This window comes from Spizellomyces punctatus (genome assembly GCF_000182565.1).
Source record: "Spizellomyces punctatus DAOM BR117 chromosome Unknown supercont1.4, whole genome shotgun sequence".
Taxonomy (NCBI): domain Eukaryota; kingdom Fungi; phylum Chytridiomycota; class Chytridiomycetes; order Spizellomycetales; family Spizellomycetaceae; genus Spizellomyces; species Spizellomyces punctatus.
In genome coordinates this window covers 135,407-159,524 of record NW_015971540.1, presented here as the reverse complement: position 1 = coordinate 159,524, position 24,118 = coordinate 135,407, and the positions used below count along the sequence as shown (strand labels likewise).

Below are 24,118 nucleotides of genomic sequence, written 5' to 3'. Positions count from 1 at the left end.
TGACGATCCGTCCGAAGCAGGCAGCAGTAGATAAAATATATGGGATGATGTTAATATTTATTCTGTTATGACTTATTGTACTATCTGTACATCAATCAGTCTATTTAGCTAATCCTAGAATCCGGGCAATCTTAAGTACATCCGCAAACATGCCAAACGCAGTTACTGCCGCTCCAGCACCAGCGCCTTGGACAATGAGCGGATTGGGGAACCGCTTTGTGGTAAACGCAATGATGTTGTCGCTTCCCTTCAATGAAGCAAAAGGATGGCTCGCAGGATACCTAACTCGATGATCAGCGAACGCTCGCGATTGTAGTCATCAGGTTCTTTACACCTACTTCATTAGCTTTACAGAACTGTTTCCATTGGGATCCACAAGTCCAACATATCGCAGGACACTGTTTTCCTTCAAAGCAGCTTGGTTCAGCTGCTCAAAGTGATCATCGAAGGTGGGCAGTTTTGACATAAACTCATCGGCAGTGGGAACACCGCGAAGTGCTTCCGGAACAATATTCTCCACAGGAAGGGTGCTCAAATCCAAATCAATCCCAGCCACTCGTCCAAGAATGACAACCTTACGTGCCACATCCATTCCATTGAGGTCGTCTCGCGGATCTGGCTCCTACTTGCTCACTGTGAATATTTGCGGTCTAGCATGACGGAACGATAGGATTTGTAACCGTACTCACTGTGTAACCCAGCTCCTTTGCGACGGTGACCGTCTTGGAAAACTGGCCAGAGGATCCCGCTGTGGAAGAGAAATTGTTGAAGATGTACGATAGAGTCCCTGAAAAGATGCCTTCAATTCGAACAATCTCGTCTCCAGTCTCGACTAGGTCTTTGAGGGTGCTCAAGATGGGGAGTCCAGCCCTATGGTGACATCCAGCACATCAGTGGAAATTCTTCCACCCGACGTCGATTCCCAGTTTCCACTTACCCGACCGTACTTTCATGGTAGACCAGAGACTTTTTATTTTCTGTAATTTTCTTCCACAATCCCAAATCCCCGCTGAAGGCCTTTTTATTGGGCGTGACAACGTGCAACCCTTTGTCTAACCACTCTGGGTAGGAGGTCGCAACGGCTTCCGAACTAGTGCAATCAACAACAACACAAGGTTGGCGTGCAGCGGCGTGGTCAATGAGGGCCTTCAAATCAGTAGCTGTTTGCGAGGCTGTCAAGTCTGCTTTCCAAGTCGTGGCAGACGTCCCCGTCTGATGGAGAAGCATCCGGGTGCTGTTGGCGATCGCGATCAGTTTGATGTACGGTGTTTTCGCAACTTGAGAAATGAATTCTGAGCCGACCAGGCCAGGCCCAATGATTGCCAGATTCAGAGACATGATTGCTTTAATTTACAGTGAACTGTGTGCAAATGCAGTAGAAAGATGGCAGAATGGAAACCGAGCTGAAAGTTGTTGCATCTAATCTGTGACTCATCGATCCGGCTCCAACCGCTGCTGACTTGATGCTTTGCTGGCCTCACGCTCCCTTTCTTCGTCACCGCGATCCGCAGGATGACCACCCTTCTAAACTGCACCTCAGGGGGAACTTACAAGAATCTAGACGGAAGGGCCAGCACTGCTTACGAAATACGAGCTTGAGCGAACCCGTCTGTCGTTAAAGTGCCTTCCTAACTTCAGAAAACGGGCGCAAGAGGTGGTGCAAACAAGGATTTGTCGCAGCGAAACCCAATGTCTGTGGCATCATTCTCAGCTTTCCAGCCTTGGAAAAAGCTTCTCTACATTAGGCAAGACTATCCGGATAACTATGTTGACGAAAGTTTCTTGGAGCAGATGCAAAAGAATGGTATTATTCGTCCCGCCGACTTGGCTGACCTGACCCCGACCTGATACCTTTTACTCTAGTCAATGTCAGAACGCACTATTACTGGACTGTTGCTCATCGAACCTGCGCGGTTACCCAACACATCAGCTCCATCATGGTCTTTACCGCAATCTTTGTGCACCTCTACTCTGGATTGCTATCCCCCGCAACGCTACTCATAATAACTGCAGTATCTGTCTTTATTGGATATGCCATATGGGATATCATTGTATTTCGGCAGCGACTGAAGGCAGCTATATATCGTAAGGATGATTATGTTTTGCTATATCGAATTCGCGGTTCTAATAGCCATAAGTTGGACTCTACTAGGAGGAAGGATCTTCAAATCAGCGGCATTGTTGTTGGCTATTCTCATCGGTCTTACACCCGTTTTGAAGACCCTAACTAAAGAGATCAGCAGCGATACAGTGTGGACCTTGACTGTCATGATGATTCTGGCCAACTTGGTATTTCATGACTATAGCGCGCAAGACGTTCTTAGAGTCAGGTACTGATGACACGACGTGCTAGCATTTGAAGTTGCTTATTGATATGTTATTAGATTTCCAGATTCATTATCGATCAACGCTGGAATTTTTGCTTCAGTCTTATTGAGTTCCCGCTTGCCCTCAAATATGCACGTATTGGGGTTGATGCTATTTGCCATTGTCACGTTCGTGCTTTTTCCCATGTTTCGGAGAGGTTTTCGGGTACTGTCATCTGATATGCAGTTGAAACGACCTGATCTAATGAAGTCTATGCACAGAATATCTCACCCAGAAATGATTTGATCATCATCACGTTACTCAGCCCACTGACGGTTGCACTTTTTCTACCGATATCTCTCGCACTGGTCAATATATACTTGATTGGCATGCTTTTTATCAATCTGATTTGCCCATACTGGCTCATTCATGCGCAAAAGTATAAAAGGTACGGATGCATCATGGCTTTGCGAATATGATGTTGTGCCTAACACGCTTGTCAGTGAGATCCGTGGACCATGGGACGAAGCTCGAATTGGACGCCGAGGCTCATCATGACACGACATATAGTGCAAGGATGGGGATCATGGCGCACGCCACGGTAAGCCAGCACGCGGGGAGCCTGGCCAGCAGTCTGTTCTTAGCGGTGGGTACCACGTCCACACCTGAAAGCTCGGCGCTGGTATGTGGCACAATATTGCTGTTGCTGGCCACTGTTAGATTAATGTACGAAGATTGCACATGCGAGTAGAGGAGTAGATGCGGTATCAATCAAAGGATACACCGGGTCGGACCGAACATCCTCTTGTTTGCCCACAGATGGAAAACACTCGAAGGCCTGGTTATAAATAACCAACACTGTATACGTTCATCTATTTAAATTACTGTCGTTCTACGCCATCTACTGCTGCAAAAGCTTTCTGACATGCTCCGACTACCAAAAACGTTACCGCAGCTGATGGACCTGACTTTAGCAAACTAGGGAGCAGTCCTTTGTATAAAGCTAATATTCCTTCATATCGGGCGATTTGGCGGCAGCACCGAAGGAATCCCTTTGGATACCGTGGCACGTCACCTACTACATAAGAATTTCGCTCGGGTCCTTGTACCTGAAGGCGTTTTCTACAAGAATAATTCATCAACTGTCTGCGACACAAGAAATGGGGCGATGTGGACCTACCGCACTACGTCGAAAGGCATCACTGCCGCCTTCCCTACCATTCCAGCCAAACCCCCGCTTATGAAATCCTTCATTCCTCCCGCCTATTATTCGGTAGTCAGTTCCCTCATCCTCATAGTGACCACTGCACTAGTGTCATACCTTCAACCCGTCTAGATGCTTTTTAAAAAACGAAAAGCTTGCAAATACGATTCCAGTCTGCGGCATCATTTGCAACATGGAAGGCCAGACACCCCTGTAAAATCCAGGGAGCCCTTCCTTTCCTGCAATCTGTCGTATCGCATCGACTAGGCCGGAGTAGGGTCCGTGTTGTCCCTGCACCGCAAAACGCGTCCGAAGAAGGTCAAATGGGTATGTAGCGACCGTTGCAGTGCATCCTGCCAAGGCTATTTTTCGAGTTAGCCTTATCTCAACGTCTGATGCAAACATACTTATTGTCAGCTTTCCTTACCGCCAGCCAAGGAAGCAACGATCTCTGTGGGGAGCTTGAAGTTGAGATATTGCGTCTAGAAAGGGTGACAGATCAGCTTCGAGCGAGTCTTTCAACCAGTGTCATGAGTTGAATATATACTAACTGTCCGGTTCAATAATCGCTCATACTCGGGATACGCGTAAAACTGAGCCGCCCCATATCCAAGGTATAAGTATTCGGCGGAAAGATTTCCTTTCCATAACCCCTGCAATAGAGACCATAACCATTACCCACAGCCCAACTAAGTACAAAAAAAAGCACTAGCTTACTCTGAGACCCTCTTCCCGAATGATTCGCGTAAATGATTGCGCTAGTCCCCTGTACTTGACTTGTGCTGGAACTTCTCCACCCCTTATCCGGCTAAGTCGCAGTTCCTCAGTTTGAAGCTGTTTCGAGGTATTGAAAACTGTCAGTTTACATGATAACAGAAATCATTTGAACTCGCGGTGTGGAGGCACCTGAAATCTGAACTACGATAAGTGACGTTCCTTATTTGCACACTAACAAACCGGCCTCACCATACCTGATTTTTATGACATCCAGGGGGGCAATGACGAATCGGGATATCACCCCAGCAGTAGCACCGCTTACTGCGTTCTGCCAGGGAGCCAAACTTCGTTTCTTCGGTTCGGCAGCGGTTGCTGACAACAACGTCAGAACCACATTTGTCATCAGAGCGTGCTGCCGAGAGTATGACCTACCTGGGGACATGGTTGCTGCGAATGCAGCGGGTATATTAGTAGCGTGCGATGAAATTGTGGTCGACAACTTGGATTTAAAAAGTGGAGATGGAAATTTCAAAATGTGCTGCAGTTGGCATCCAACACCAAGGAAAGTGGTGATAAGCGCTAAAACACGTGTGCGCGAACATCATCGGAGTTTCGTCACCCTTGGATGACTTTCAAAAAGATGTGCGAGCGTACGTCGACCGAAACAACAGGAAGTTCCACAACATCAGTTCTATTCCACTGAATGATGTGCTCATCCCATTTTCTTGGGAAAACGATACATGAATGGGATCGTTATATTCATGTTGATGGTCCCCACATATCAGCCACGTTTCATTATTGAGGTTCCGACCTCGTGAGGTATAGCTTTGTGTTAGGTATTGCAGAGGTGCCTCTCCTTATAACGTTGCTCCAAGGACAGTTGTAACATAGCAGAGAGTGGGGACTTGAATGATTGTATTACTGACTATAGTATGACGCTCAATTTATTGTACGTAAAATCACCATAGAATGCTTTTCAAGCGGGAAGGCGGTCCATTACACATATTGATAGTTCTGGTATCCGTACTGAATCTTGTTTCGGTTGATTCTCCATGCCTCGTTTAGCAGCGAACCAGCTGCTTGCTCTCTCTGTGCAATCTTCCTAAACATTACTGCTGAGAATACGAGTCCAATGAGCTCGATAATTCCAATGACCAGGCCGGCAGCCCCAATTGTACCCAAAGAACCACGCAGGCTACCCTTGACAGCCTCTGCGCACGTCTTCAGGGTAGGGAAATGGAAGAATTCTTGACAATTCTCTTCGGGCCAGGCAGTGGAATTGTCTGCGTATCCACAGCACTCGAACGTGATTTCGATCTGCATGATGGCCGTAGTGTGCTTCGCAGCAAGCGCCTCTTTCCAGGCACCCTCCAATGCATTCTCAACAGTGTTTCGTTTTGAGTATGCAGCGATTCCAACAGAAATCTCGAGAATGACCAAGATGATCAATAGTGCAAAGTAGGTTTTGAGCAGCATGCCTTTCTCGTTGGCAGCTCCGAAACATCCAAGGAATGAGACGATTGTGACAATAACACCGATTACGACGGCAGCCGTTGCGACTGTTCCACCCAAGTTGATAAAATCTGCACCTTCGGGTCCTGTGCTCGAAATAAGGTAGGCACCTCCGCCAATGAGAATAAGACCCGCCAACTGGAGGGGAGTGGACATAAGCAATCCTAGCTCCCGTTATGTAGGAACAGTATATGAACTTTCCACTTTCCACTTACCATTGACAGAAAGTTGATCAGTAACAGCAAGTTCTTGACAAACATGAATCCTCCAGCGGCCCAGAAGCTCTCCTTGTTGAAGGAAAACGTAGTGAGCCCGGACATGAACGGCATTTTGATAGGTATGTCTCTATTGAAGGGGTTATGTGAGAAGGCACTAGGTACTGCTTAACACTTTGACAGCAACGCACTTCTGGTCGAAGGCCTTTTAAAGCAGTGGAAGTAAACAATCCTCGCGTTCTGGATTGATTACTTAAGCCCGAGATGCAATCCATTTAAAATTCAAGAAATTGAAAAGCATCCGACTTGAGAACAAAACTGCCGAGGAAGAATTCGCCATAACATGACATTCGCATACGGGCAGCAGCAGCAATATAGCAAAGTGTATAAAGCAGCAGAAAAACAGCGGTACTTGCACATATTTATATGGGTTTTCTATGATTGGAAAATAGAATTAGTGTTATTTAGAGGAGCTGCCGTGGGGATCTTGACAAGCATGGTTGATCATATCACAGTTTGGATTGCATATCCTTTGAATGCCTTCATTGTTGCAACAGCACTAGAAACTAGGGCAGCTTGTCATGAAATAATGAGCAAGGCGGTTGAATTGGATCTAGCGCTTAGTCCTTTCAAACGCGTGCGCCCGCCAACGGAACTTGCGAGATCTCTAGATCATGATTCTACGACGCATCTCGACACCCTCAAGACACGGTCTTCCATTGTTCAGCCGCCATTTCAGCGCCACTCCTTCATTTTCGGGAGGGAACGCTTTGCAAGGCGGAAGCTATCCATACCCACTGTGGTTCCATCCTGAGGGAACGGTCATGGCCGTTAGCTTCCTTGGTCCCTCAGATGTGCCTGGGAAAGAGTTACGGAAGGAAGGTATCATTGGCTGGGTGAAGGGTGACACAGAAACACCGGACTTGAAACCTGGAAATTTCCAGACAAATCCAACTTTTGAAGGTGAGCGAGCATGGAAGGGTCGTATTCCGCGATCGTGGCTTATTCGGTTCTCGTAGACGTGCTTCATGAGGTGGTCAAAGAAAACATTGACGAAGACGAGGGAATCAAAGGTTGAGACCGTAGTGATTAGGACTGCTACTATAAACTGTCCTTAACAGCAGGCCTCATGCTTTGTTTGACAGCACTTGCGTTGCATCAAAAAATCGGTCATTTGAACATAAATGACCAGCGGACATACACATCGTGGGGCCGAGTGAGGTGCGCACTGACGGTTTAGCTCACACCATGGTTGCGATTGTCCTTTGCTAAATCTGATATCTTCAACAGCGATCCTGAGGATATTTTGGGAACGGTTCAGCTGGATGATGGTGAGAGAAAATATTTTGAATCGCTTTTGCGTGTGACCCTTTGTCTTACGCAGAGACTGTCCAGGTTCGATGGTGCCTGGATCTTACCAAAGGTTTGTGTATCACGGCCCAGTGTAAAGCTGTCAATGGACTGACCATGGTATGCAGGATGCCGACGCACCGCATTGTCTCGAGCAACGGCCTTTTTCAGTTGAGCGAGTTCTTGCATAGTAAGCTCGTGGATAGGCTGCAAGAAAAATAGATAAGCGTCAGATTGGTTAGGTATGGAACAGAGTTAGGGAATGAAAATCGTGACAGGTGGATGGCGGTAAACAGTCTGGTGCCCTAATTGGCCCCGCGATAAGCATTTCATTTTTTAACGTAAGGATAAATAGTTACGATATCTGCAGATCGGCTAACGCAGAATCCAAAAAATGTGCGCAAGCTGTAAGGAAAGGGATATCCTCTTTAAGTCTATGTATCAAGATCGTCCCTGGGGTGTAGGGATGTGCCCATCCTCGACCGCTCGCCGGATCGTCATATATTTCCTCATCCTCTGAAACCCAATGTGTGATCTTGTTGCCATACCTTAGCCAACTCGCTACCTTTCCATCCTCCTGGCCTTCTTTATTTTGTTGTGGATACGGATCGGAGCCGACCCATTTAACAAGATCCCACGACAACACGTATCCAAGGCCGGCCATGAACCCAGTCCCACCAGGGTTTCGTCCAAAGTATGTGCCATGCTTTGGCAGTCCACGTAATCGCTTCTCTAAATTCGGCAGATGCAGAAACACATCATCATCCGTTTTCATGACAAAATCATATCGGCCGTCGGGAAACGTATGAGAAACAAAGTCAAAAAAGTGGAAAGTTTTCCCGTTGTCCATGTTTTCATCGCAGTCCAATATCATGATATCCTTGTATATACGCTTCTCCCATGCAAGGAGATGCGCGATTTCTGGGGCCTTTGGTTTTCCGAAAACAAAGTAAAAGTCGACCCCAGGCGGTTTGAGTTGCAAATACGTGGCTCGAATTAGGGCACGTCGTTGAATCTTATCTGGAACTGTTAACAGGCCAACGAGCACTGTCTTGTTTGCTGATTCCAGAGACTGAGGACAGAATTGAGTACAGCTTGTGACTGACGAGCGCAAGCGCTTTACAGTGGTGTTGAGCTCGAACCTTTTTATGTGATTCTTGTAATTCTTTGCGGAAGGCACGCAGCTCATCTCGCAATACACTTATCGATTCTTGGTTTGACGAGGATTTTGAGTTACGAAAGCCTGGAACCGTTTCTTCATTTCCCCGCTGCGTTTGCCAGAGAATAACTAACACCGCAACAAGCAGGGCGACAAAGAACATATAGGGGCGGGTGAAGAGAACGTGGGGCCGCATTGAAACCGCTCGTCTTTACTTGAAGAATAGTTCAGAGGAAGTTCGAATCATGAGAATAGCCTTTTCCTGTAGTTTTCCGTAGCAATGCCGAAGCGAGAGAGACTGTGCAAGCAAAGGTCGGGCATGCACAAAAGGTAGTCGCGATCGGAGCGCGTATGGTTATTCAGCGCGGTCTGCGCCACATTCCGCAGCAAGACTCGAAGTCATTTGCGCGCCTCGCTTCTCAAGGCGATGGGCGATCGCAAAGGGAAGATGACGGCAGAACGACCTACCCCAGAAAGGGCAACTGGGTCAGTAATAGACCTTGTAGACTTTGCCGGGAAGGACCCCAGAACGAAAACTGCAAGTCCTGCTTCGACGACGACGGTCCTGTGGGGAGATCACGGGAACAGTGGGGACTTGACAGACACTCGCACTGTCCGTCATGTGCGGAAAATATCCCAAGGAGGCATATCTACACCGTTTGCCAGTCAGAAAGGGAAAGGGACGCAGCAAGTTCCACAGCGAGCGAGAACCCCAAGTAGAGATCGGCTGCAAACGGAAACCGCGACTATTATACGCGGTGAAAGTGGTCGTTCGACGTCGCAGGAACGTTCAAATGTTCCATCTTCGACACCACCAGCAACTTCTACGCTGAGTAGTGTACCTGAGCCTTCTTCTGGTGATACGTCGAGCCCCGCGGAAGGTCAGGCTCAGGCAACGGTGTCACTTCCCTCATCTTCACAGGACGCGTCAGGTCCTCTATCATCATCCCCAAAAACTCCATCCTCACCCACCAGGCGTCCCTCAACACTACCTCACGTGCGAACACCTGCAGACAATCGCTATTTATCATCTCGGCATTATGCCACGTTTTCTCAGATTGCCTCGAACCAATGCTATTCCATCGACAATCAGACGATATGGCAATCCGCTCTCTCAGGAGATAGACTACCTCAACCGCAAACAAGGTAAGAGTTTGAATTTGACCTGTTGTTGAGAAACCTGGTGAGCGATCCCGTCAGCCGAATGGAAGTCTGTGGCAACCTATTAAGGCAGCATCGCTCAGATTCAATGACTGCCCTGAACATATAATAATTGGGTGATACGTTCTACTAGTCAAGAGGCACTCGATTTGGAGATGTTGACCCTTCAGATTGGACAAAGTTTTAGTATGTAATTCCACCATGTAATCACTTTTTGCTGCTTGCGAATAAAGCTTATGCGTAATGTGTAATGAACAGCACAGAACAATCCTATGACGGGAAACTTCAATGTTCTGCTTCTGTACCTTCTCAGCCATATGCGATTCATGCGGGTCATGGCGTATGATGGGTGAGCTTGTTCGGGCTTGTTGTGCAAAAATCAAATCAGAGCATCTCATCCGTGCCAATTACGTGCGTTCACAGAACTTGGACGGTAGAAGCATATAATGCTTTGTTCCTGGTTCGATTGTGCACAAAGCACTTTGTTGATAGTCTTACGCAGATACAGATTCACGAGCAGTTCGAAAGTGAGTGGACCATGGTGTTTAGGCTTGTACACTTAAACATACTCATCATTCCCAGTGGACAGGACCCTCTCCCTCAAAAGCCAAACGACTTCCCAGTTTAAATCTGATCAGGCGCAAATGGCTCTCGACTCACATGTGGTGCATGGTACGGTGTTGCAGGTTCGGGAATATAGCGGCATACGGTGAATAACGGATTGCACTTGTCAGACAAACGGCTCCGAGCACAACAACTTCTCGAAGAGCTGTTTCATATTATTATCTACGCGGATGCTAGGTGGGAAGGAACTACGGCACTCCGTTGTGTATTTGAGGCTGATGATCATATGCCATCGTAGTACCGCTATCAACTATGATTTCTACATGGAAGCGATGAATCTTCTTATAGTGATGTGTTCTGCACAATTATATCAGCCACTATCGAGCGCTGTAGAGGGGTCATATTTCATGGATATTGTAATGGACAGATTAAGGTATTGCATCAGTTCGGTTCTCAGTGGGGTGCGCGTACACTAACGAAGTCGTTCAAAGTCACTTTGCAGGAGGAGCGATGCAGCGACTGCTTATGAACTTCGTTCATCGTCCACCTCCTGTTGGCTCATCAGGAGGTTTGTGAGAGCTGTGTTGTTTTTTTTATACGGCTCTACGAATTGATTTCGCACTGCGGACGTTCTGTCGATAGGGATGCTCTACAGTGCATACTCCTACCTTTTTGCCACCAAGAAGCCAGAAGGGGCAGCGCCATCTCCTTTAGGAGATAAAAGTGCAATCCTCTTTCTGATTCTCTCTGCGCAAAATCCCAAGCACTTTGCCAACGAATTTAAAGAGGCCATCAAACGTTTTCAGGATAGTAATGGTAGGCATGCGGCTTGTCTTTAAGATTGACGGTCCGATTTCTTATGCGAGGTGCAGTCTCGGATTCATCACAAATGGCTGAGGATGATCATTCCATCAACGTCTCCTTTCGACATGTTTATCAAACATTGTGCAGGTATTACCGCCGACAGACCTGCTCCACGCGTCAAACCAAACTAAACCTTGGTATTATGCTAGTAATATTTCAAGTGAAGAAGCTGGATTGATATTATACCCTCTGCTACTTCACAATAGAAGCTTTCGAAGTTACATGTTGTCACGAACCGATCCGGAAGGTTTGGTAAGACCACCAATCCATCTTGCCTGCATTTCTTTTTATCCATTAACCGCTGTTATATTAAAGTTGTTGCCAATTCTGAGGCAAATATACGAGCTGGTGGAACAGAGGATGAACTATCCACAGCTGTACATCCTACTTGTCCTCATCCTACTGCTATCTCAGGATGATGTTTTGACTGACAGTATGCAGAGAATCGTATGGCATCGCCTTGCATTCCCCTGGTTTAGGGCACTGTTATTGATCAAGCGTTGATATATTGATTGTACAGATCATTCCTGCTCAGCCGTGGTACACCGAAAGAGTCCTCAAATCTGTGTCATTGGGCGGTTTGACTATTCTGGTCTTGATTCGGTGTATCCAAGCAAACCTGTCGACTTTTAAGGTCCGTTTATATTGCGGGTAGAATGTCGAATGGTTGCAACAGTGCTAACATGAGACCGGTATGCACAGGATACATATTCCCATACGGTTTGTGTGGCCATTCTTGCCAATATGGCGCGCAACATTTCAGGAATCCAATCCATTGTCGCTCAGAGAGTTGTGAGGTGAGTGCATATATGGTTAACTGATCCTGTCTGGATAATAAGGCATACTTATATTTCTGTCCTCTAGCTTTTATGATATGGTTGCAAAACGGTATTTGAAGCTCACTGGACAACTAGCTCGCGAGTCATCGGAAGATGTTAGCACACCTATATCTGCTCAGGTTTGTAGGATTGTGCCACATCCGCAATGCCATTCTCCACTCTGAACATCGATATGTGCGTGTAGCCAGATCCGTCAGAAGACGACCCCGACACTATTATTTACGGGGATTTAGTGGCAGTGCTCCTCGAGATGATCAACTCGGTGGTTACGTATTCAATTAAACATAACCCGGAGCTAGTATATGCGCTATTGCATAAACGCGAAGCTTTTGCACAATTCAAACTCCATCCGCGGTTTGGCGATTTGGTAGAAAATATTGATCGGGTATGTGGCTAGCAGGTTCCTTTTTCGTAAGTCTGGAAGCGCCACTTGACATATGAGAATCCTGCAAACTATCTAGGTGATATCATACTTCCATGACAAGTTGCTGGAGGCCGATCTCAAAATGCCTTCTGCAGCCGACGTGGCAGGAGTCATCGACCGCGCTTCAAAGACCTGGAGCATCTCTAAGCTGAAGGTTTGCCAACGCCTTTGTTGGTTTTACATTGCTGTCGCTAATTAGCATGTCGGCAAAGGTTATTTCCGTGTTGAAGTTCCATTACGAGGAGGATGCGAATGATTGGCAGTTCTTGATGTCGTATATATGGACGTGCGGTGAGTTTTGAATGCCTATTTGGCTCTTTGCTGATTCAAACAGCCTCTCAGATTCCATCCTGCAGCGCACAAGCACAGCATCATTTATTGGGGGCCGTCACCCCTAATTGACTCTTTTGTAAGTACCTGCTGAGGGGCACTTTTGGATAACTTCCCGTGGATACAACCCTCATCCACCTCTATTCTAGCAACTTGACATTCCTGCCTTAGCTTGATACGTCAGATCAATCGGACTTTTCTAACCCGCTAATAGGTCGCGAAGACTTCTAAGCTGCATGGGCACATTAGCTAAACTGGGGAATGGATCGCCTCGGTCCGGTACGATGCGGACTTCATAATTAGAAGATCATGCTGTTTTGGATTGCTTTGCCCGATCCGCTTCCCATCTTGGATAACGGAAAGAAGTTAAATTATAGTGAACTTCACGGGAAGGTCGTCAAAATATTTACTTTGCCAATATCTCCTCGTCTGTATACCGTTTGGCAGTCTGCACCTTTTGTTCAAGCTTGATATGTTGGCGTCAGTTTACATGCCCACATGCATGTTCACAATAGTATTGAACATACCTCTAAATCTGTTCGTCGCTGCGTAAACTGGTGTATCGCTGTTTTTCGTAAAACTTTGTTATGGTAGAGTCTGGGTGTTTTGCCATGACGAAAGTAGTCTTACCATATCCACCATACAGGCCTGTAATGGTCAGGAGTATGAGCTTGAAGGAGGGTGAACTTCAATTTTAACAAGTAAGTGTATGATAGCCATCAAACCCCGACAAACCTTTAGCTTGGGGTTTAACTTTGGACCAGCCATTTCGCTGTAGGATCTCCGACTGTGAAGCAAGCGCTCATCTCGTCGTGAACAATATCGTCTGATCACGTGTTGATATTCGAGTGTTACATTTAAATGCAATAAAAATGGTTTAAATTGATCGGGATTATCGGAATCTAAAATTTCGTGCGTTTTGACCTTCGCCCAGCAGCTGAGCTGCGGCTCAAAGAAAGCCGCTGCTGGGACAAGCGCGGGCCTTGCCGTCATCGAGCATTGAACTCTACGTGATGCAGTGTACCTCGATGCATATGGGCACGATTACGTTGCCACCCATGCATGTTTGTATGTTTTGAGACTGGGGGGAGTGCGAAACCTACAATTGCCAAAGATGTAAAGAAAGAAACGAAAGTGAAGCAGTATCGGCTAGAAGGGATGCCGATTTTGTCCATTTGGAGAGACACATGTAATTCTATTCTATTTATTTAGTGGGCAAATTCCATTGGAGTATTTGCATTGCGTAGCTCTGATGCAAACTTCGCTGTCATTTGTCGCCTAGTTTCAAGTTCAGCAACAGGTACCAGGTGTCGCCAGGCGTCATTCGCAAGGCCTGAAAATCGTATGGCCCCCATGGCACCCAAAGATCCACTGCAGGAGAGCGCATACAACTCAAGACTCTCAAGACAGCCACAGGGTGCAACCATCTGAATTGAATCAAGTGGAACCTCAACCGATCGCCAATCTCGCATATGCATTGCCTGTTGAGCAATTGCTCAGAATCTGGCCGAATGGGAGGTGCTTTGGAGAGATGGCGGTGGTTCGTAAGTGTTTCCACTGATGTTCGTGTTCTTTCATCAACGAGGAATCCGCAATTCCTCATTTACCGAAAGGCAAGGTAGCAATGGCTTTGTAATACCCATCGGGATCTTTCTTCGCAATCATGGAGGAGAGCTCCAAGTTGGCTACGATTGAGGAGCCCCAATCGACTTCCTTGAACTCCTTCCAAGCTTCCTTTGGAATGAATTTCAATTTGCGGCTATCTTTGATTTTCTAAACAGAGTTCTTTCAGATGTTGAACTTCTTAAAGACGTGTCCAACTGAACTTTACCATGAGAGTACAGTGGGGAACGAACGCCTCCTTATTACCCGGGAGAGAGATTCCCCAATCAGTAAAATGCTGCTTTAGAGCTGCCGCCATTTCTCGAACCATGTCTAGGTCAGCATTCTGCTCCGGTGTGGCAAAGACGACTCGACTACCAAAGGAGCCAGTTCCCCGAAAATGCAAGGACGGACGCCTGCCGTTGAAGTAATTCTGTACAATCTCACGCGAACTATTAAAGCATTTGATAGCTTCATCTTTGGTTGTGTCATCAAGGTGCATAACTAGTAGAGTCAGATGCATCTGCAAGCAAGAAGCCATGCGTCTTCAGCGGAGATCCTAGCAGTTCTGGCTGAGCTCTTGAGAGCATCTCACCTGCTGCGGTGGAATAAGACATGGCTTCAGGATCGGATGCTGTGTGTGCATATGTTCATAAAAATGATGAAAGTGGCCTTGAATGTCTGGGTCGTTCAGACGCATTGAGAGGAAGAAATTTGGTCGCTCCTTCACTTTTTTTCCCTCCGCAATTGATCCGTGGTCAGCATCTTCCAAAGCTGTCCTCGCTCGTTTGCTGACGTGGGAGTGTGCGGATACGACTTGCCCATCCAACCCCGTCCTTGTCACGACAGCGTTCTGTTCGAAATTCTTGTGATTATTCGCATCTTCAGAAGACAAATGTCGTTCTATTTCAAAGGAACGGACCACATGCTTATCCCCGAAGGCTATCTCTCCTTGCGACTCTGCATGTCCCGTCTCCACCTCTCGGGCACGACCTTGAGTGGACGTCATCACACTGCGAAGACGCACGGTTCCAGAAGACCCCGTCAGACTGGGGCGGTGCACTAGACCACCTTGAGAACCTTCATGTTCTGTGTGCATTCCGTGAGCCGCGCGAAGGAGACGACGAGAAATAACCAGTGCCAACGATGAGTGCCGTCGCATCACTGATAGTCGGCAATGCAAGCAGACCATCCAGCAGGATGTGCTCATCACTTACACGTGACCGATCTCACCTTGACCAGCCCGTGGCCCGACACACCTTCAGAGCGCCATTTGACAATGCTCGACCTGGACGCAAAAATAGTAAGTAGAGCAGGCTTCTCTCTCTCCGGGTACGCAAGTCTGACAAACTTTACAGGACTTTGAGGGACAGCGTCTTTCCGAAAGATACCTTCACCTCATCCTTACATTCAGTGGAGTGCGTGTTCTTAAGGTTCCAAACTATGGCATATAAATTGCTCATATCGCCCCATCCTTTCACCCTTGCAGATAGTATCCTTCTTGGTGGGCTTTGCGCTACAGTCACTCCAAACAACCTTATACATTCTACTTGCTGGTGGGATAATAGCGTCATTGGTAAGATATATGCTTAGGCCTAGTGTGTCGTCTTGTATCTTTCAATAACCAGTCTGCATGATAGGTATCCATACCACCTTGGCCAATGTATCGATCTCATCCAGTGAAATACCTGCCAAAGATTGAAATACCAACAGACACCGATGTGGAAGTGAAGGAGGGGCAGAAGGAGACTGGGGTGTGGCCAGTTGTGAAGAGGCTATTATTCTGAGTTGCGAGTATTGTAGCAACAACCAAATGAAAACATTCGACTGCAAGTTAACAACGCATCCTGCTCTACCCATGTTCTATTATGAAAATAATTGCTAATATTTACATGCCGCATCTTCCCAAAGGACCGTTTCCCGGAAGCAGACATCCCCATTATATAGACTGATGATCTTCCACTGTCCCTTCATGCATTAAAATACTGCTGAATATCTTCTCCAATATACTGCTGAATCTGTAGACAAACTTCTTGACATAGTGCTTCGACTTGCGCGTCATCATCTGCATTAACGTTCAAGTATTAGTGGAGCTCGTACAGTGGCCGATCAACGTGATGTCAAACTTACCCTCCATCAACTCTGCCAAGAAGGGGATCGTCTCCGGGAAGAGAATGAGCATCTCCTCACCCAAGCGGGTGTACAACTCTTGCAAAACTTTCAGGGCCACAAGACGGATCTCCGCATGCTCGCTGCGTGTTTTCAACAACACTTGGTGATTAAGTGGCTTCCACATTGTGTCTTTCCCTGCAGTCACTGCCAATTGACCGAGACACGGCACAAGGTAGCCGGTCATACGATCCATGTAATCCTTGCCGTGGTGATCCATGGTTTCAATTTGGTTGACAAGTGGTGGTAGGAGTTTATCAAACTTGGCAGCATCAATCATTCCTGAAAACAAATGAGTATACGATAGTATGACGAATGCACAGGAAACAGCTTGCTTACCATCATTATCATAAAGGAAGCATTTATGCAGCGAACTGACAATGTACATCCATAGCGCGTGGGGGTAGTCCTGCTTCGTGAATGCGTTGAGCTTTGCAATGGAATTATCCAAGACGTATACATAGTATGGGGCAAAGATGGACTATAGCAGCGTCGCGATTAGCTTTTCATTCTACATTCTAACGATTTCACCACCGGACGTACCTTGAGGCGACCCAAGAGGCTATCCACCAAGCGGTAGAAGAACAGCTGGCGCGCATTGACACCCTCTTCACTCAAACCTAAAGTAGGGATAAAATAAGCTGGAGGGAAGTTTAACCCGCTTTCAGCTACCAAACACTCACCGTGCTTTATCAAAAGCTCCGAAGTTGCCCAGTCCACCAGCTTGAGGAACAGAGGTTTGAACAAAGTTTCATTCAGCTTCATAACGAGCTGCAAGAACGACGATATGATGCTGTTTTCGACAGCTTCCACATCCTGTTGACACACAATCCATATGATTTAGTGTCTCTAAAGCACAAGAAAGTGAAAGCAGTTATGCTACATACCTCTTCTGAAATCTTGCTGGCATATGTACGACGGTAATCGAATGAAACCAAAAAGAATCGGAAAAGCTCCGTTCGATATTGAGTCAAGTCGGTACGAGCCATGTGAGCAATCGTGTTGCCGACAAGATCAAATAGCGCCAGCATCGACTGACGCCCTGACTGGAGTGCAATTTTGAGGTGAGAGAAGATTGCCGGGAGGAGGATGCGTGGTGCGACTTTTCGTGCAATGGTGCTTAGAAGATCATTACTCTTCTCTATCGCCTGCACTCAGTATAGACATTAGACTGCGGCATCATCAGAACTGTCGATTGTTCATGATTACTTACCCTACTGCTAAAACCTTCTTGCTCAGCAGTGCCTTGAAGAGCAGGATGGAGGGCTTGTTCAAGCAATGGTAGAACATAAGGACTTATAAACTGCGGTACAGTGTCTACCAAAGCATGAAGGGACCCTAAAGCGCCCAATATCACAAGCTGTTTTGCATCGCTTGCTTCTGTAAGTGAGAGAACGCCATTATTATCTGCCCCAGATACACCGGAAATGTGCAATAGTGCATTCGAACCTTTCTCTGCCAGCCCGTCTTTGAGCGCTGCAATAATAACGGGCATGAACTTTGGCAGATACGGGAGGACCCGCGATCCCAACTGCATGCTGTAAAAACATATTAATACAAAGGCGGATTGGAATACGTGTGAAACTGGTATGATGCGAACCTGATTGAGGTCAGGCAAACCATGGAAGAAGCGGTAATCTGACGGTTGTCGCTCAACAATGCTGCCTCGCTAACAAGCACATCCAAAATCGCCACATATGTGTCTGGATCTGCTTGTGCCATGGTATTTGCCATGGTAGTCAAACAGAGAAGAGCGGTTTGCTTGTTTTCCAGCATCTAAATTGTAAAGTATCAGCGTATGAGGTGTCAAATAAAATAAATATGAGAAGAATACGAACCTCCTGGTCCTTGACGTCCTTGGCACCCGACAAAATATCTTTCAAACCCTCAACGATATGGGCGAACTGCGGCAACATGTCATCTGTAATATTGTCGCCTATCGCCGTCACCTTGGCATCCAAAAGCGTAATAGCTTTTCGTCGAATCTGCAAGGAGGATAGCGCGTCAAGCATGGTCAGTGGCAGTTCACTAGACGCGCTAGAGGGAGAACCTACAATATGATTCTCGTGCTTCATCAAACGAGAGACCACGTTCAAGAACGAAGATAGTGACAAAAGTCCATTCGCCTTGCCCAGCGTATCATATAATATCTTGGACATGGCTGCAAAAGAATCCAGTTAGATCACCGTTGCTAAAATTCACACATCTAAAGCCTGTCTAACCTTTTGCAAACTTGACTCCAACGGTATGTCCTCGCGCGTCACTCTCCGCCTGATACGAATTCGCATTGGAGGTGGAAACCAGAATAGCTTCCACAAGGTTCAGCTGTTCAGCTTCAATCTCCTCTGTAGGCAGGTCAAGGACTTTGCTGACAAACAACCGGTTGGATAAGAGCTGATGAGCAAAGTCAACCGTCGCCAGTTTGATGTGGCGAAGCTCTTTTGCAGAATGCGTCCTACGATACAAGGGCACGCATAAGTATGTCTCTAGTATCCGGTACCCATATCCAAGGAGGACTCACTTTGAATCAATAATTCCAGACTCATCAGCGTCCATTTGCTTTTCCTTATCCAATTCGGCTTGGTCGAATGGTAGGGCACTTGTGGTGTTGAGCATGGAAATCAAAGCCTATCAATGTTGGAATATTAGCGACCAATCGAGAAGACAGACGTTCACGACTGTGTTACCTTCAACTGGACGCTGACGGGGAATTGTAACATGACCGACAAAGTAAACTCGCCAAGTCCATCGGTGGCGTTGACAGGGAGTTTGCTTTTGGCCGAGTGCTTCGCGATGAGCATGAGAATGATGGCATCCAGGAAGGTGTCGGCTCCCAGCGTAGAAATCAGTACCGTGAACAATCTATGACAGAGGTTAGGCGGTCATTCGGGAATGTACTGCGAAAATAGAACGAGATACCTGAGACGGCGATGCTTGGGAATGTGGGAAAGAGCATCCACAAACACTCCCATGACGGGCTTCACCTCTTAAAGATGGCAGGGCATGAGTGAGTATATGTCCAAACGGTATCAGAGATGGCTCGCCCTACCATGCAACATCCTCTCACGACTCTCTCCAGCCGTCTGGTGTCTTTGCACGAGCGGAGGGATGATTGTAGTCAAGGTCTAGCAAAGGAGCAGATCAGCATACATGCGTCGCTGTTTATCTCTCTGCAACAGATGAGTTACCTGCTGAATGACATGGAAACTGTAATTGTCATCCTGCCGCAAAACATTCGCCCCCATAAATGTGAAGACGGGCATAATGTTGAGTAGCACGCTTTGTGGGTACACGGTGGCAATGGCTGCCATGAGCAGAAGGGATGCATTGTGTGTCTGTGGATTATCTGTGACTCGGATGCATTGTACGATAAGGTCGACACGCAACGCAGCCTCGTCAATTTGCCAGCCGAATTTCTAATTACGCAAAGCCGTTATTTTCAGGTTTGTTGAAATACTGGAAATTTGGCAAGTCACCTACCTTAATATCCTTGAACAGCGATAGCTCAACGGACAGGATCAACTGCTTCACATATTCGACAGAAACCGGAATATCGGTAACTTCCGCATTCAAAATATGGCCAAGCAGGTCGAATAGTGGCACAACGAGATTCTGTTTTCCAGCAATGTCGTCCTTGTATTCAAGTAGCTCGAGAATCGTGCTCAAGCGGTAGAAGGCCTCTGTCAACTCACGACTACACGAATTGGGAGTAGCGCGTCAACACAATTTCGGTGATATGATCATTCTATAGGCAAAAGCACCCACCTCGCGGCCTTGGTTTTTTTGCTTGGTCGTTTCTCAGTCTGTAACAGTACCTCCTGGCAGCATAAGAGCTGAGCCAAAATCAGTTCGTATGACGCTGGTATGGTTTTCAAAACAGTCTTCGCATCCTGCACCACAGACTGCTCTCCTTCATAAGCTAGTCGCACAACAGCTGAAAATATCTCACTCTGCCGGTCGGCAGGAATAGCAATAAACCATTTACTGTCAATTTGTTGCAGAGCCAAACGTTCAACAGACAATCCGCCGGCGAATTGTGCCCGGTTGAAGGAGCCAACATCATCCCCCGCGCCGAGAAGCCTGCAGAAAATGCGCACGTATCGATCATTTTTCATCTTGAACAGGCTGGTAGTTGCTTTAGGAGTGAAGCACTGGATAAGTGCACCAATCAATCGAAGCTCTTCGGTGGAAGTCTGATCCCCGCTCAAACGCTTCAATAACGATTCCAGTAAAGGATGGAGCGTCTTCATCTTCGTGGAGGAATCGACCAATCTTAATGTGGATACCAGTGAGATTTGAGCACCGATCTTCGGGAATGCCAGGATATTTGATAAAAGGAAAGACAAAAGGTCCTCCTTATAGCTCATCTTCTTCTCGGAACTTGTCAAAAGAAGATCGTGAATGTAGCGCTCCAAAAATCCCGCATCCGTCAACAGCTCCTCCTTTCCTTCAAGAACTGCTCCCACAAAGGTTGCAGCTGCGGTCAAAGTCAAATACTGGACCTGCTTGGAACTTTGACCGTAGAACTGGTCGTAGGCAAAGATCTGAGTCTGAACTTTCTTCGACTTGGATTCTCCATTACATTTTGCGTAGCTGTTTTTGATCGCTTGCAGACAGTCTAGAGCTGCACTCCGTACTGCCTTTTCCGGATTGGCCAGGGCAGTGAACAAAGAAGGGATTACCAATTGGAAATCGTATTTTAGCACAACATCAGGATCCGCGGCGATGTTGATGAACGAGGTGGCTATTGTTAAGCTGTTAATCTGCAAGGATACAGGTTTATCTAGCAATTTAAAGAAGGTTCATGAGGTTAAGTTAACGAGTAGTAGGGAGAGAATATGTTCCTACCGTTATCCACCCAGTACGCAGTGCAAAACTGCACTGCGTCCATTGCCAAGTGCTTCCGAAGAAGAGTCGTCAGCAAGACCTCGGCTGCGTTTCCATTCAGAGATGATACCGTCTCATAAAGACGTACGATCAGTCGTCGATAAAGGCTAGCATCTTCGCTCGGCTCATCCTCGGTTGATAACCATGCAATAGTTGCAGCGTTTGGTCGAATAATGGTGTCAATTACGCTTTTCAGTACAAACATAACAACCTGGAACTCGACAGCATGACTTGAAGCATTGCTCGCACGGACGTTGACGATATCTTTGAGCAATCCAGTTTCCTCTTGAATAGTACAATCGTTTTGGCTATCACGTTTGACTGTGCTCAATTGCTTCGCAACAATGGCAACGATTCGATCAGCCAATTGCAGTTGTTCTCCGGCGGTTTTAGCTTGAAGAGCTTTGATCAAAACCAATGCGCTCAACTGGCGCGTAGAGAAAGATGCCGATGCTAAGCCTTCCACGTAGGCATCAATATTTGCAGCGGTCTTTGGTTTCTTCAGATTATTCGCCAAGGTAGAGATTGCGCGTGCTGTTACAGGGACGAATGCAGCGCTCTTTGCAGCCTTTCCATCCTTAGACTCGATCAAAGTGTCAAGGTCAGAGACTAGGTTCTCGCATTTCCGAACAAGTTCCTGAAGTGGGAAACCAGGTTTCGCGGCACATGCGAAGGAGTGTCTGTTGAGTCGACGAGATTCCCTTGTGAGGAGGAAGCATCCCAATATGTCGTGCCTGAGAGAGGATAGGGTTCGCGTTTCGTCGGACTTCAATAGCTCCACACATATATCAAACGCTCGGCATTTGTTTTTCAATGAAACTGTTTCAGAACGCAACAACGCTTGCATTGCAGGGGCCAATTTCAAAGGCTCAACGATATCGGTTAGGAGAGGCAGCTCAAGTACGTGTTTTAGAACACGGTCGTCATCATCCTGTAGTCGGCTTAACAGGATATCTTCCGCAAATTCGATATCTTCTTGTTCACCGTTGCTCAACATCTCCGTCAAATTTTCTAGTGCCATCAAACGAATGTTGGCATTTACGTGTTGGAGGCTAAGGTATAACGTGGTGTTTGCATTCTTTACAACCCGGCCGCCTGTTCCTCTAAATGTTGATGTTACAAAGTCGTAGAGAGCCTGCTGTTGTTCCTTGTCACCGCGCTGTTCGCAATCCTTTAACTTTGCCTCTACAACTTGGTCCACGGCATGACCGTGCCTACGCTGCATTGATTGCAAGATATTCTTAAGCTTCAGTGCAGAACCTTCGTCGGGATCCCTGTTTTCCAGATACGACTGGAGAATAGCATTGACGAAGAAGGAAAGTGCTTCACTGGATGGCTCCCCGTGATCAAGGATCACTTCGATAAATTGCTCGGCCCTTGCTGCAAGTTTTTGGGCACTTTCAGGACTGCCGAGTGCACTAACGGCGGCCTCGAACATTGGGCAGAGCAGCTTATCTGCCTCGTACGTCTTGTTTATTTGTGCCAGCGTTTCCTCAAATCCCTTTACATCCAATAAACGAGAAAATGCTTTGGCAGGTATAGCGCCGATTTCCTGGGACCGATATATTGTCAAGAGGAAGGTGATCGACGACTGCAGAGTGGTGGGGGTAACACCCGCCGCCGCATTCTCCACAATGGTTAACACAACTTCGTTGCTCAGGGGGGCACGGTTGGCAATCTGAGCAAACACCATCTGCGCTGTCGCCAAGAGATCCGCGTATTGGGGATTTCCGATACGCAAGAGGGAAAGAAGTGGGGCCAGAAGCAGGCGTATGTCCTCATCAGACACTACTGTCAAACTCTGGATATATTGAATAACGGTCAAGGCGAAGAAAGTCCATAAAGTTCTATTGATCACTCCCGCTTGTTTGGAGGATATAATCTAAAAACCAGTCATGTCAGCGTATCTCCAAATGTTCCAAAACCATATTTCTTCATACCATTCCACAAATGAACTCCAACACAGTTCTGTCAGCTGTCAATCGTTGGATCAATGTGACCCGGTCCAGAGGCACCTTGGTCTTTTGGATCGCCTTGAGAAAACCCCACCGCGAGTCCTCACTGTGTATGACACGTTCAGAATCCAGTTTAACGAAGGGCCAGAGACGCAGATACTTACGGTAGGGCGAGTACGCCGACCACCTGCACAAACTGCTTCGTTTCATGGTAAGGAAGGATACATTCCACGATCACGTCGACATTGAATTCGTTGATTCTATATCACAAGAAAGTCGATGAACTCGTTGAACACGGATCATGCACAGTTCGGGATACTCACCGAAATCGCCGCAAAAGCCACTCTAGAGCTTTGAAGGTACTTTGCAAAAGGAAATATGGCGAGAGAAGGCGCAAGAACTTGTTAATGCTTTCGTCCAGCTTTTCATTGTCCGCCTTTGTCTATCGAACAAGGGGCGGCGTCAAAAATGGGGCTTCATGTTTGTTGATGACACGGCGAGACGCAAACCTGCAATGTCCTATCCAAGGTTTTTATTCTCTCTGAAAATAATGTCTCTTCAAAGTCTTTGAAGGCCGGGTTGTGGGTACACAAGTCGACGAGGGCATTTCGTCCAATTACAAATAAACTATCGATATCTATATCTGCCGCCTGTTTGGCCGTAAATAGAAGCGATGCCTTTCCCTTTCCTGTACCGGGCACATGAGCCGCAGCCAGCTGCTTGAGCTGCGCGGACAAGGACGAAGACGGCATGTTGCAAAAAGCAAACAAGACCTACTGGTAGTTTGAACGCTCGTCAAAAAGAATTCATAAATGTCATGTGACTATAATACACTGGATCCATGGAATGCATGCAATCC

The 24,118-nt window shown here is 46.9% G+C and overlaps 11 protein-coding genes across 11 annotated transcripts; 4 read left to right on the top strand and 7 right to left on the bottom strand.

Annotated features, from left to right (window-relative positions):
- Positions 1 to 36: 36 nt before the first annotated feature.
- On the bottom strand, positions 37 to 1,409 carry SPPG_02495 (homoserine dehydrogenase). Its single transcript, XM_016750782.1, has 4 exons — positions 938 to 1,409; positions 690 to 870; positions 339 to 622; positions 37 to 281 (listed from the first exon to the last, which is right to left on the bottom strand). Exons 1-4 carry the CDS (start codon positions 1,336 to 1,338, stop codon positions 101 to 103), a joined length of 1,047 nt encoding a protein of 348 aa, XP_016610028.1. The 5' UTR covers positions 1,339 to 1,409; the 3' UTR covers positions 37 to 100.
- A 93-nt stretch (positions 1,410 to 1,502) lies between these two features.
- SPPG_02494 (phosphatidylinositol N-acetylglucosaminyltransferase) lies at positions 1,503 to 3,207 on the top strand. Its single transcript, XM_016750781.1, has 6 exons — positions 1,503 to 1,804; positions 1,864 to 2,085; positions 2,153 to 2,330; positions 2,385 to 2,532; positions 2,589 to 2,755; positions 2,811 to 3,207. The coding sequence occupies exons 1-6, from the start codon at positions 1,690 to 1,692 to the stop codon at positions 2,863 to 2,865; spliced, it is 885 nt and encodes a 294-aa protein (XP_016610027.1). The 5' UTR covers positions 1,503 to 1,689; the 3' UTR covers positions 2,866 to 3,207.
- Positions 3,094 to 4,772, bottom strand: SPPG_02493 (thiamine transporter TPC1). The gene is made up of 9 exons (XM_016750780.1): positions 4,661 to 4,772; positions 4,483 to 4,600; positions 4,418 to 4,424; positions 4,229 to 4,345; positions 4,063 to 4,164; positions 3,939 to 3,993; positions 3,629 to 3,873; positions 3,488 to 3,570; positions 3,094 to 3,429 (listed from the first exon to the last, which is right to left on the bottom strand). Exons 1-9 carry the CDS (start codon positions 4,668 to 4,670, stop codon positions 3,189 to 3,191), a joined length of 978 nt encoding a protein of 325 aa, XP_016610026.1. The 5' UTR covers positions 4,671 to 4,772; the 3' UTR covers positions 3,094 to 3,188.
- Positions 4,773 to 5,126: 354 nt separating this feature from the next.
- Positions 5,127 to 6,153, bottom strand: SPPG_02492 (uncharacterized protein). The gene is made up of 2 exons (XM_016750779.1): positions 5,956 to 6,153; positions 5,127 to 5,878 (listed from the first exon to the last, which is right to left on the bottom strand). Exons 1-2 carry the CDS (start codon positions 6,067 to 6,069, stop codon positions 5,225 to 5,227), a joined length of 768 nt encoding a protein of 255 aa, XP_016610025.1. The 5' UTR covers positions 6,070 to 6,153; the 3' UTR covers positions 5,127 to 5,224.
- Positions 6,154 to 6,604: 451 nt separating this feature from the next.
- Positions 6,605 to 8,115, top strand: SPPG_02491 (uncharacterized protein). Its single transcript, XM_016750778.1, has 7 exons — positions 6,605 to 6,918; positions 6,975 to 7,028; positions 7,101 to 7,176; positions 7,246 to 7,286; positions 7,351 to 7,378; positions 7,434 to 7,999; positions 8,057 to 8,115. Exons 1-6 carry the CDS (start codon positions 6,630 to 6,632, stop codon positions 7,525 to 7,527), a joined length of 582 nt encoding a protein of 193 aa, XP_016610024.1. The 5' UTR covers positions 6,605 to 6,629; the 3' UTR covers positions 7,528 to 7,999; positions 8,057 to 8,115.
- SPPG_02490 (uncharacterized protein) lies at positions 7,590 to 8,784 on the bottom strand. Its single transcript, XM_016750777.1, has 2 exons — positions 8,448 to 8,784; positions 7,590 to 8,377 (listed from the first exon to the last, which is right to left on the bottom strand). The coding sequence occupies exons 1-2, from the start codon at positions 8,658 to 8,660 to the stop codon at positions 7,661 to 7,663; spliced, it is 930 nt and encodes a 309-aa protein (XP_016610023.1). The 5' UTR covers positions 8,661 to 8,784; the 3' UTR covers positions 7,590 to 7,660.
- A 111-nt stretch (positions 8,785 to 8,895) lies between these two features.
- Positions 8,896 to 13,169, top strand: SPPG_02489 (uncharacterized protein). The gene is made up of 20 exons (XM_016750776.1): positions 8,896 to 9,610; positions 9,759 to 9,811; positions 9,884 to 9,974; positions 10,049 to 10,152; positions 10,208 to 10,297; positions 10,360 to 10,426; positions 10,488 to 10,622; positions 10,681 to 10,757; positions 10,832 to 11,005; positions 11,062 to 11,140; positions 11,203 to 11,305; positions 11,369 to 11,500; positions 11,574 to 11,687; positions 11,756 to 11,850; positions 11,918 to 12,011; positions 12,077 to 12,277; positions 12,354 to 12,470; positions 12,529 to 12,607; positions 12,673 to 12,725; positions 12,796 to 13,169. Exons 1-20 carry the CDS (start codon positions 8,913 to 8,915, stop codon positions 12,820 to 12,822), a joined length of 2,583 nt encoding a protein of 860 aa, XP_016610022.1. The 5' UTR covers positions 8,896 to 8,912; the 3' UTR covers positions 12,823 to 13,169.
- SPPG_09027 (uncharacterized protein) lies at positions 12,653 to 13,431 on the bottom strand. Its single transcript, XM_016757180.1, has 5 exons — positions 13,382 to 13,431; positions 13,277 to 13,316; positions 13,174 to 13,211; positions 13,057 to 13,112; positions 12,653 to 12,993 (listed from the first exon to the last, which is right to left on the bottom strand). The coding sequence occupies exons 1-5, from the start codon at positions 13,412 to 13,414 to the stop codon at positions 12,954 to 12,956; spliced, it is 207 nt and encodes a 68-aa protein (XP_016610021.1). The 5' UTR covers positions 13,415 to 13,431; the 3' UTR covers positions 12,653 to 12,953.
- Positions 13,432 to 14,245: 814 nt separating this feature from the next.
- Positions 14,246 to 15,347, bottom strand: SPPG_02488 (uncharacterized protein; the record flags this gene model as incomplete). The annotated part of the gene is made up of 3 exons (XM_016750775.1): positions 14,246 to 14,419; positions 14,478 to 14,771; positions 14,844 to 15,347. 3 exons carry the CDS (start codon positions 15,345 to 15,347, stop codon positions 14,246 to 14,248), a joined length of 972 nt encoding a protein of 323 aa, XP_016610020.1.
- A 169-nt stretch (positions 15,348 to 15,516) lies between these two features.
- Positions 15,517 to 16,241, top strand: SPPG_02487 (uncharacterized protein). The gene is made up of 4 exons (XM_016750774.1): positions 15,517 to 15,551; positions 15,607 to 15,666; positions 15,738 to 15,824; positions 15,889 to 16,241. The coding sequence occupies exons 1-4, from the start codon at positions 15,528 to 15,530 to the stop codon at positions 16,033 to 16,035; spliced, it is 318 nt and encodes a 105-aa protein (XP_016610019.1). The 5' UTR covers positions 15,517 to 15,527; the 3' UTR covers positions 16,036 to 16,241.
- Positions 16,094 to 24,012, bottom strand: SPPG_02486 (uncharacterized protein; the record flags this gene model as incomplete). The annotated part of the gene is made up of 24 exons (XM_016750773.1): positions 16,094 to 16,313; positions 16,379 to 16,699; positions 16,757 to 16,898; positions 16,961 to 17,037; positions 17,101 to 17,233; positions 17,305 to 17,565; positions 17,631 to 17,797; positions 17,867 to 17,955; positions 18,018 to 18,193; positions 18,256 to 18,402; positions 18,472 to 18,578; positions 18,640 to 18,872; positions 18,939 to 19,045; positions 19,105 to 19,279; positions 19,337 to 19,403; positions 19,467 to 19,542; positions 19,606 to 19,833; positions 19,898 to 20,111; positions 20,183 to 21,200; positions 21,266 to 23,186; positions 23,245 to 23,365; positions 23,424 to 23,519; positions 23,583 to 23,701; positions 23,769 to 24,012. Coding segments are annotated over 24 exons (6,334 nt in total), but the record flags the coding sequence as incomplete, so codon positions are not given.
- Between the last annotated feature and the right edge of the window lie 106 nt (positions 24,013 to 24,118).

What these genes read in the sequence shown, in the direction of transcription:
- SPPG_02495 (XM_016750782.1), bottom strand. Translation starts at nt 1,338, where the DNA reads ATGTCTCTGAATCTGGCAATCATTGGGCCTGGCCTGGTCGGCTCAGAA. An exon ending in TACCATGAAAGTACGGTCGG is followed by an intron (nt 871 to 937) that starts GTAAGTGGAAAC and finishes ATGTCACCATAG; the next exon opens with GGCTGGACTCCCCATCTTGA. An exon ending in CAAAGGAGCTGGGTTACACA is followed by an intron (nt 623 to 689) that starts GTGAGTACGGTT and finishes GTGAGCAAGTAG; the next exon opens with GAGCCAGATCCGCGAGACGA.
- SPPG_02494 (XM_016750781.1), top strand. Translation starts at nt 1,690, where the DNA reads ATGTCTGTGGCATCATTCTCAGCTTTCCAGCCTTGGAAAAAGCTTCTC. An exon ending in GGAGCAGATGCAAAAGAATG is followed by an intron (nt 1,805 to 1,863) that starts GTATTATTCGTC and finishes CTTTTACTCTAG; the next exon opens with TCAATGTCAGAACGCACTAT. An exon ending in CATGCGCAAAAGTATAAAAG is followed by an intron (nt 2,756 to 2,810) that starts GTACGGATGCAT and finishes CACGCTTGTCAG; the next exon opens with TGAGATCCGTGGACCATGGG.
- SPPG_02493 (XM_016750780.1), bottom strand. An exon ending in TTCGGGAAGAGGGTCTCAGA is followed by an intron (nt 4,165 to 4,228) that starts GTAAGCTAGTGC and finishes TCTCTATTGCAG; the next exon opens with GGGTTATGGAAAGGAAATCT. An exon ending in AGCGATTATTGAACCGGACA is followed by an intron (nt 3,994 to 4,062) that starts GTTAGTATATAT and finishes CACCCTTTCTAG; the next exon opens with ACGCAATATCTCAACTTCAA.
- SPPG_02492 (XM_016750779.1), bottom strand. Translation starts at nt 6,069, where the DNA reads ATGCCGTTCATGTCCGGGCTCACTACGTTTTCCTTCAACAAGGAGAGC. An exon ending in TGATCAACTTTCTGTCAATG is followed by an intron (nt 5,879 to 5,955) that starts GTAAGTGGAAAG and finishes ACTCCCCTCCAG; the next exon opens with TTGGCGGGTCTTATTCTCAT.
- SPPG_02491 (XM_016750778.1), top strand. Translation starts at nt 6,630, where the DNA reads ATGATTCTACGACGCATCTCGACACCCTCAAGACACGGTCTTCCATTG. An exon ending in GACAAATCCAACTTTTGAAG is followed by an intron (nt 6,919 to 6,974) that starts GTGAGCGAGCAT and finishes CGGTTCTCGTAG; the next exon opens with ACGTGCTTCATGAGGTGGTC. An exon ending in CGAAGACGAGGGAATCAAAG is followed by an intron (nt 7,029 to 7,100) that starts GTTGAGACCGTA and finishes TTTGTTTGACAG; the next exon opens with CACTTGCGTTGCATCAAAAA.
- SPPG_02490 (XM_016750777.1), bottom strand. Translation starts at nt 8,660, where the DNA reads ATGCGGCCCCACGTTCTCTTCACCCGCCCCTATATGTTCTTTGTCGCC. An exon ending in TACAAGAATCACATAAAAAG is followed by an intron (nt 8,378 to 8,447) that starts GTTCGAGCTCAA and finishes TTCTGTCCTCAG; the next exon opens with TCTCTGGAATCAGCAAACAA.
- SPPG_02489 (XM_016750776.1), top strand. Translation starts at nt 8,913, where the DNA reads ATGACGGCAGAACGACCTACCCCAGAAAGGGCAACTGGGTCAGTAATA. An exon ending in CGGGTCATGGCGTATGATGG is followed by an intron (nt 9,975 to 10,048) that starts GTGAGCTTGTTC and finishes GTGCGTTCACAG; the next exon opens with AACTTGGACGGTAGAAGCAT. An exon ending in ATTATCTACGCGGATGCTAG is followed by an intron (nt 10,427 to 10,487) that starts GTGGGAAGGAAC and finishes ATGCCATCGTAG; the next exon opens with TACCGCTATCAACTATGATT.
- SPPG_09027 (XM_016757180.1), bottom strand. Translation starts at nt 13,414, where the DNA reads ATGGCTGGTCCAAAGTTAAACCCCAAGCTAAAG. An exon ending in AGTTAAACCCCAAGCTAAAG is followed by an intron (nt 13,317 to 13,381) that starts GTTTGTCGGGGT and finishes CCCTCCTTCAAG; the next exon opens with CTCATACTCCTGACCATTAC. An exon ending in AGGCCTGTATGGTGGATATG is followed by an intron (nt 13,212 to 13,276) that starts GTAAGACTACTT and finishes TACGAAAAACAG; the next exon opens with CGATACACCAGTTTACGCAG.
- SPPG_02487 (XM_016750774.1), top strand. Translation starts at nt 15,528, where the DNA reads ATGCTCGACCTGGACGCAAAAATA. An exon ending in TCATCCTTACATTCAGTGGA is followed by an intron (nt 15,667 to 15,737) that starts GTGCGTGTTCTT and finishes TCACCCTTGCAG; the next exon opens with ATAGTATCCTTCTTGGTGGG. An exon ending in GTGGGATAATAGCGTCATTG is followed by an intron (nt 15,825 to 15,888) that starts GTAAGATATATG and finishes TCTGCATGATAG; the next exon opens with GTATCCATACCACCTTGGCC.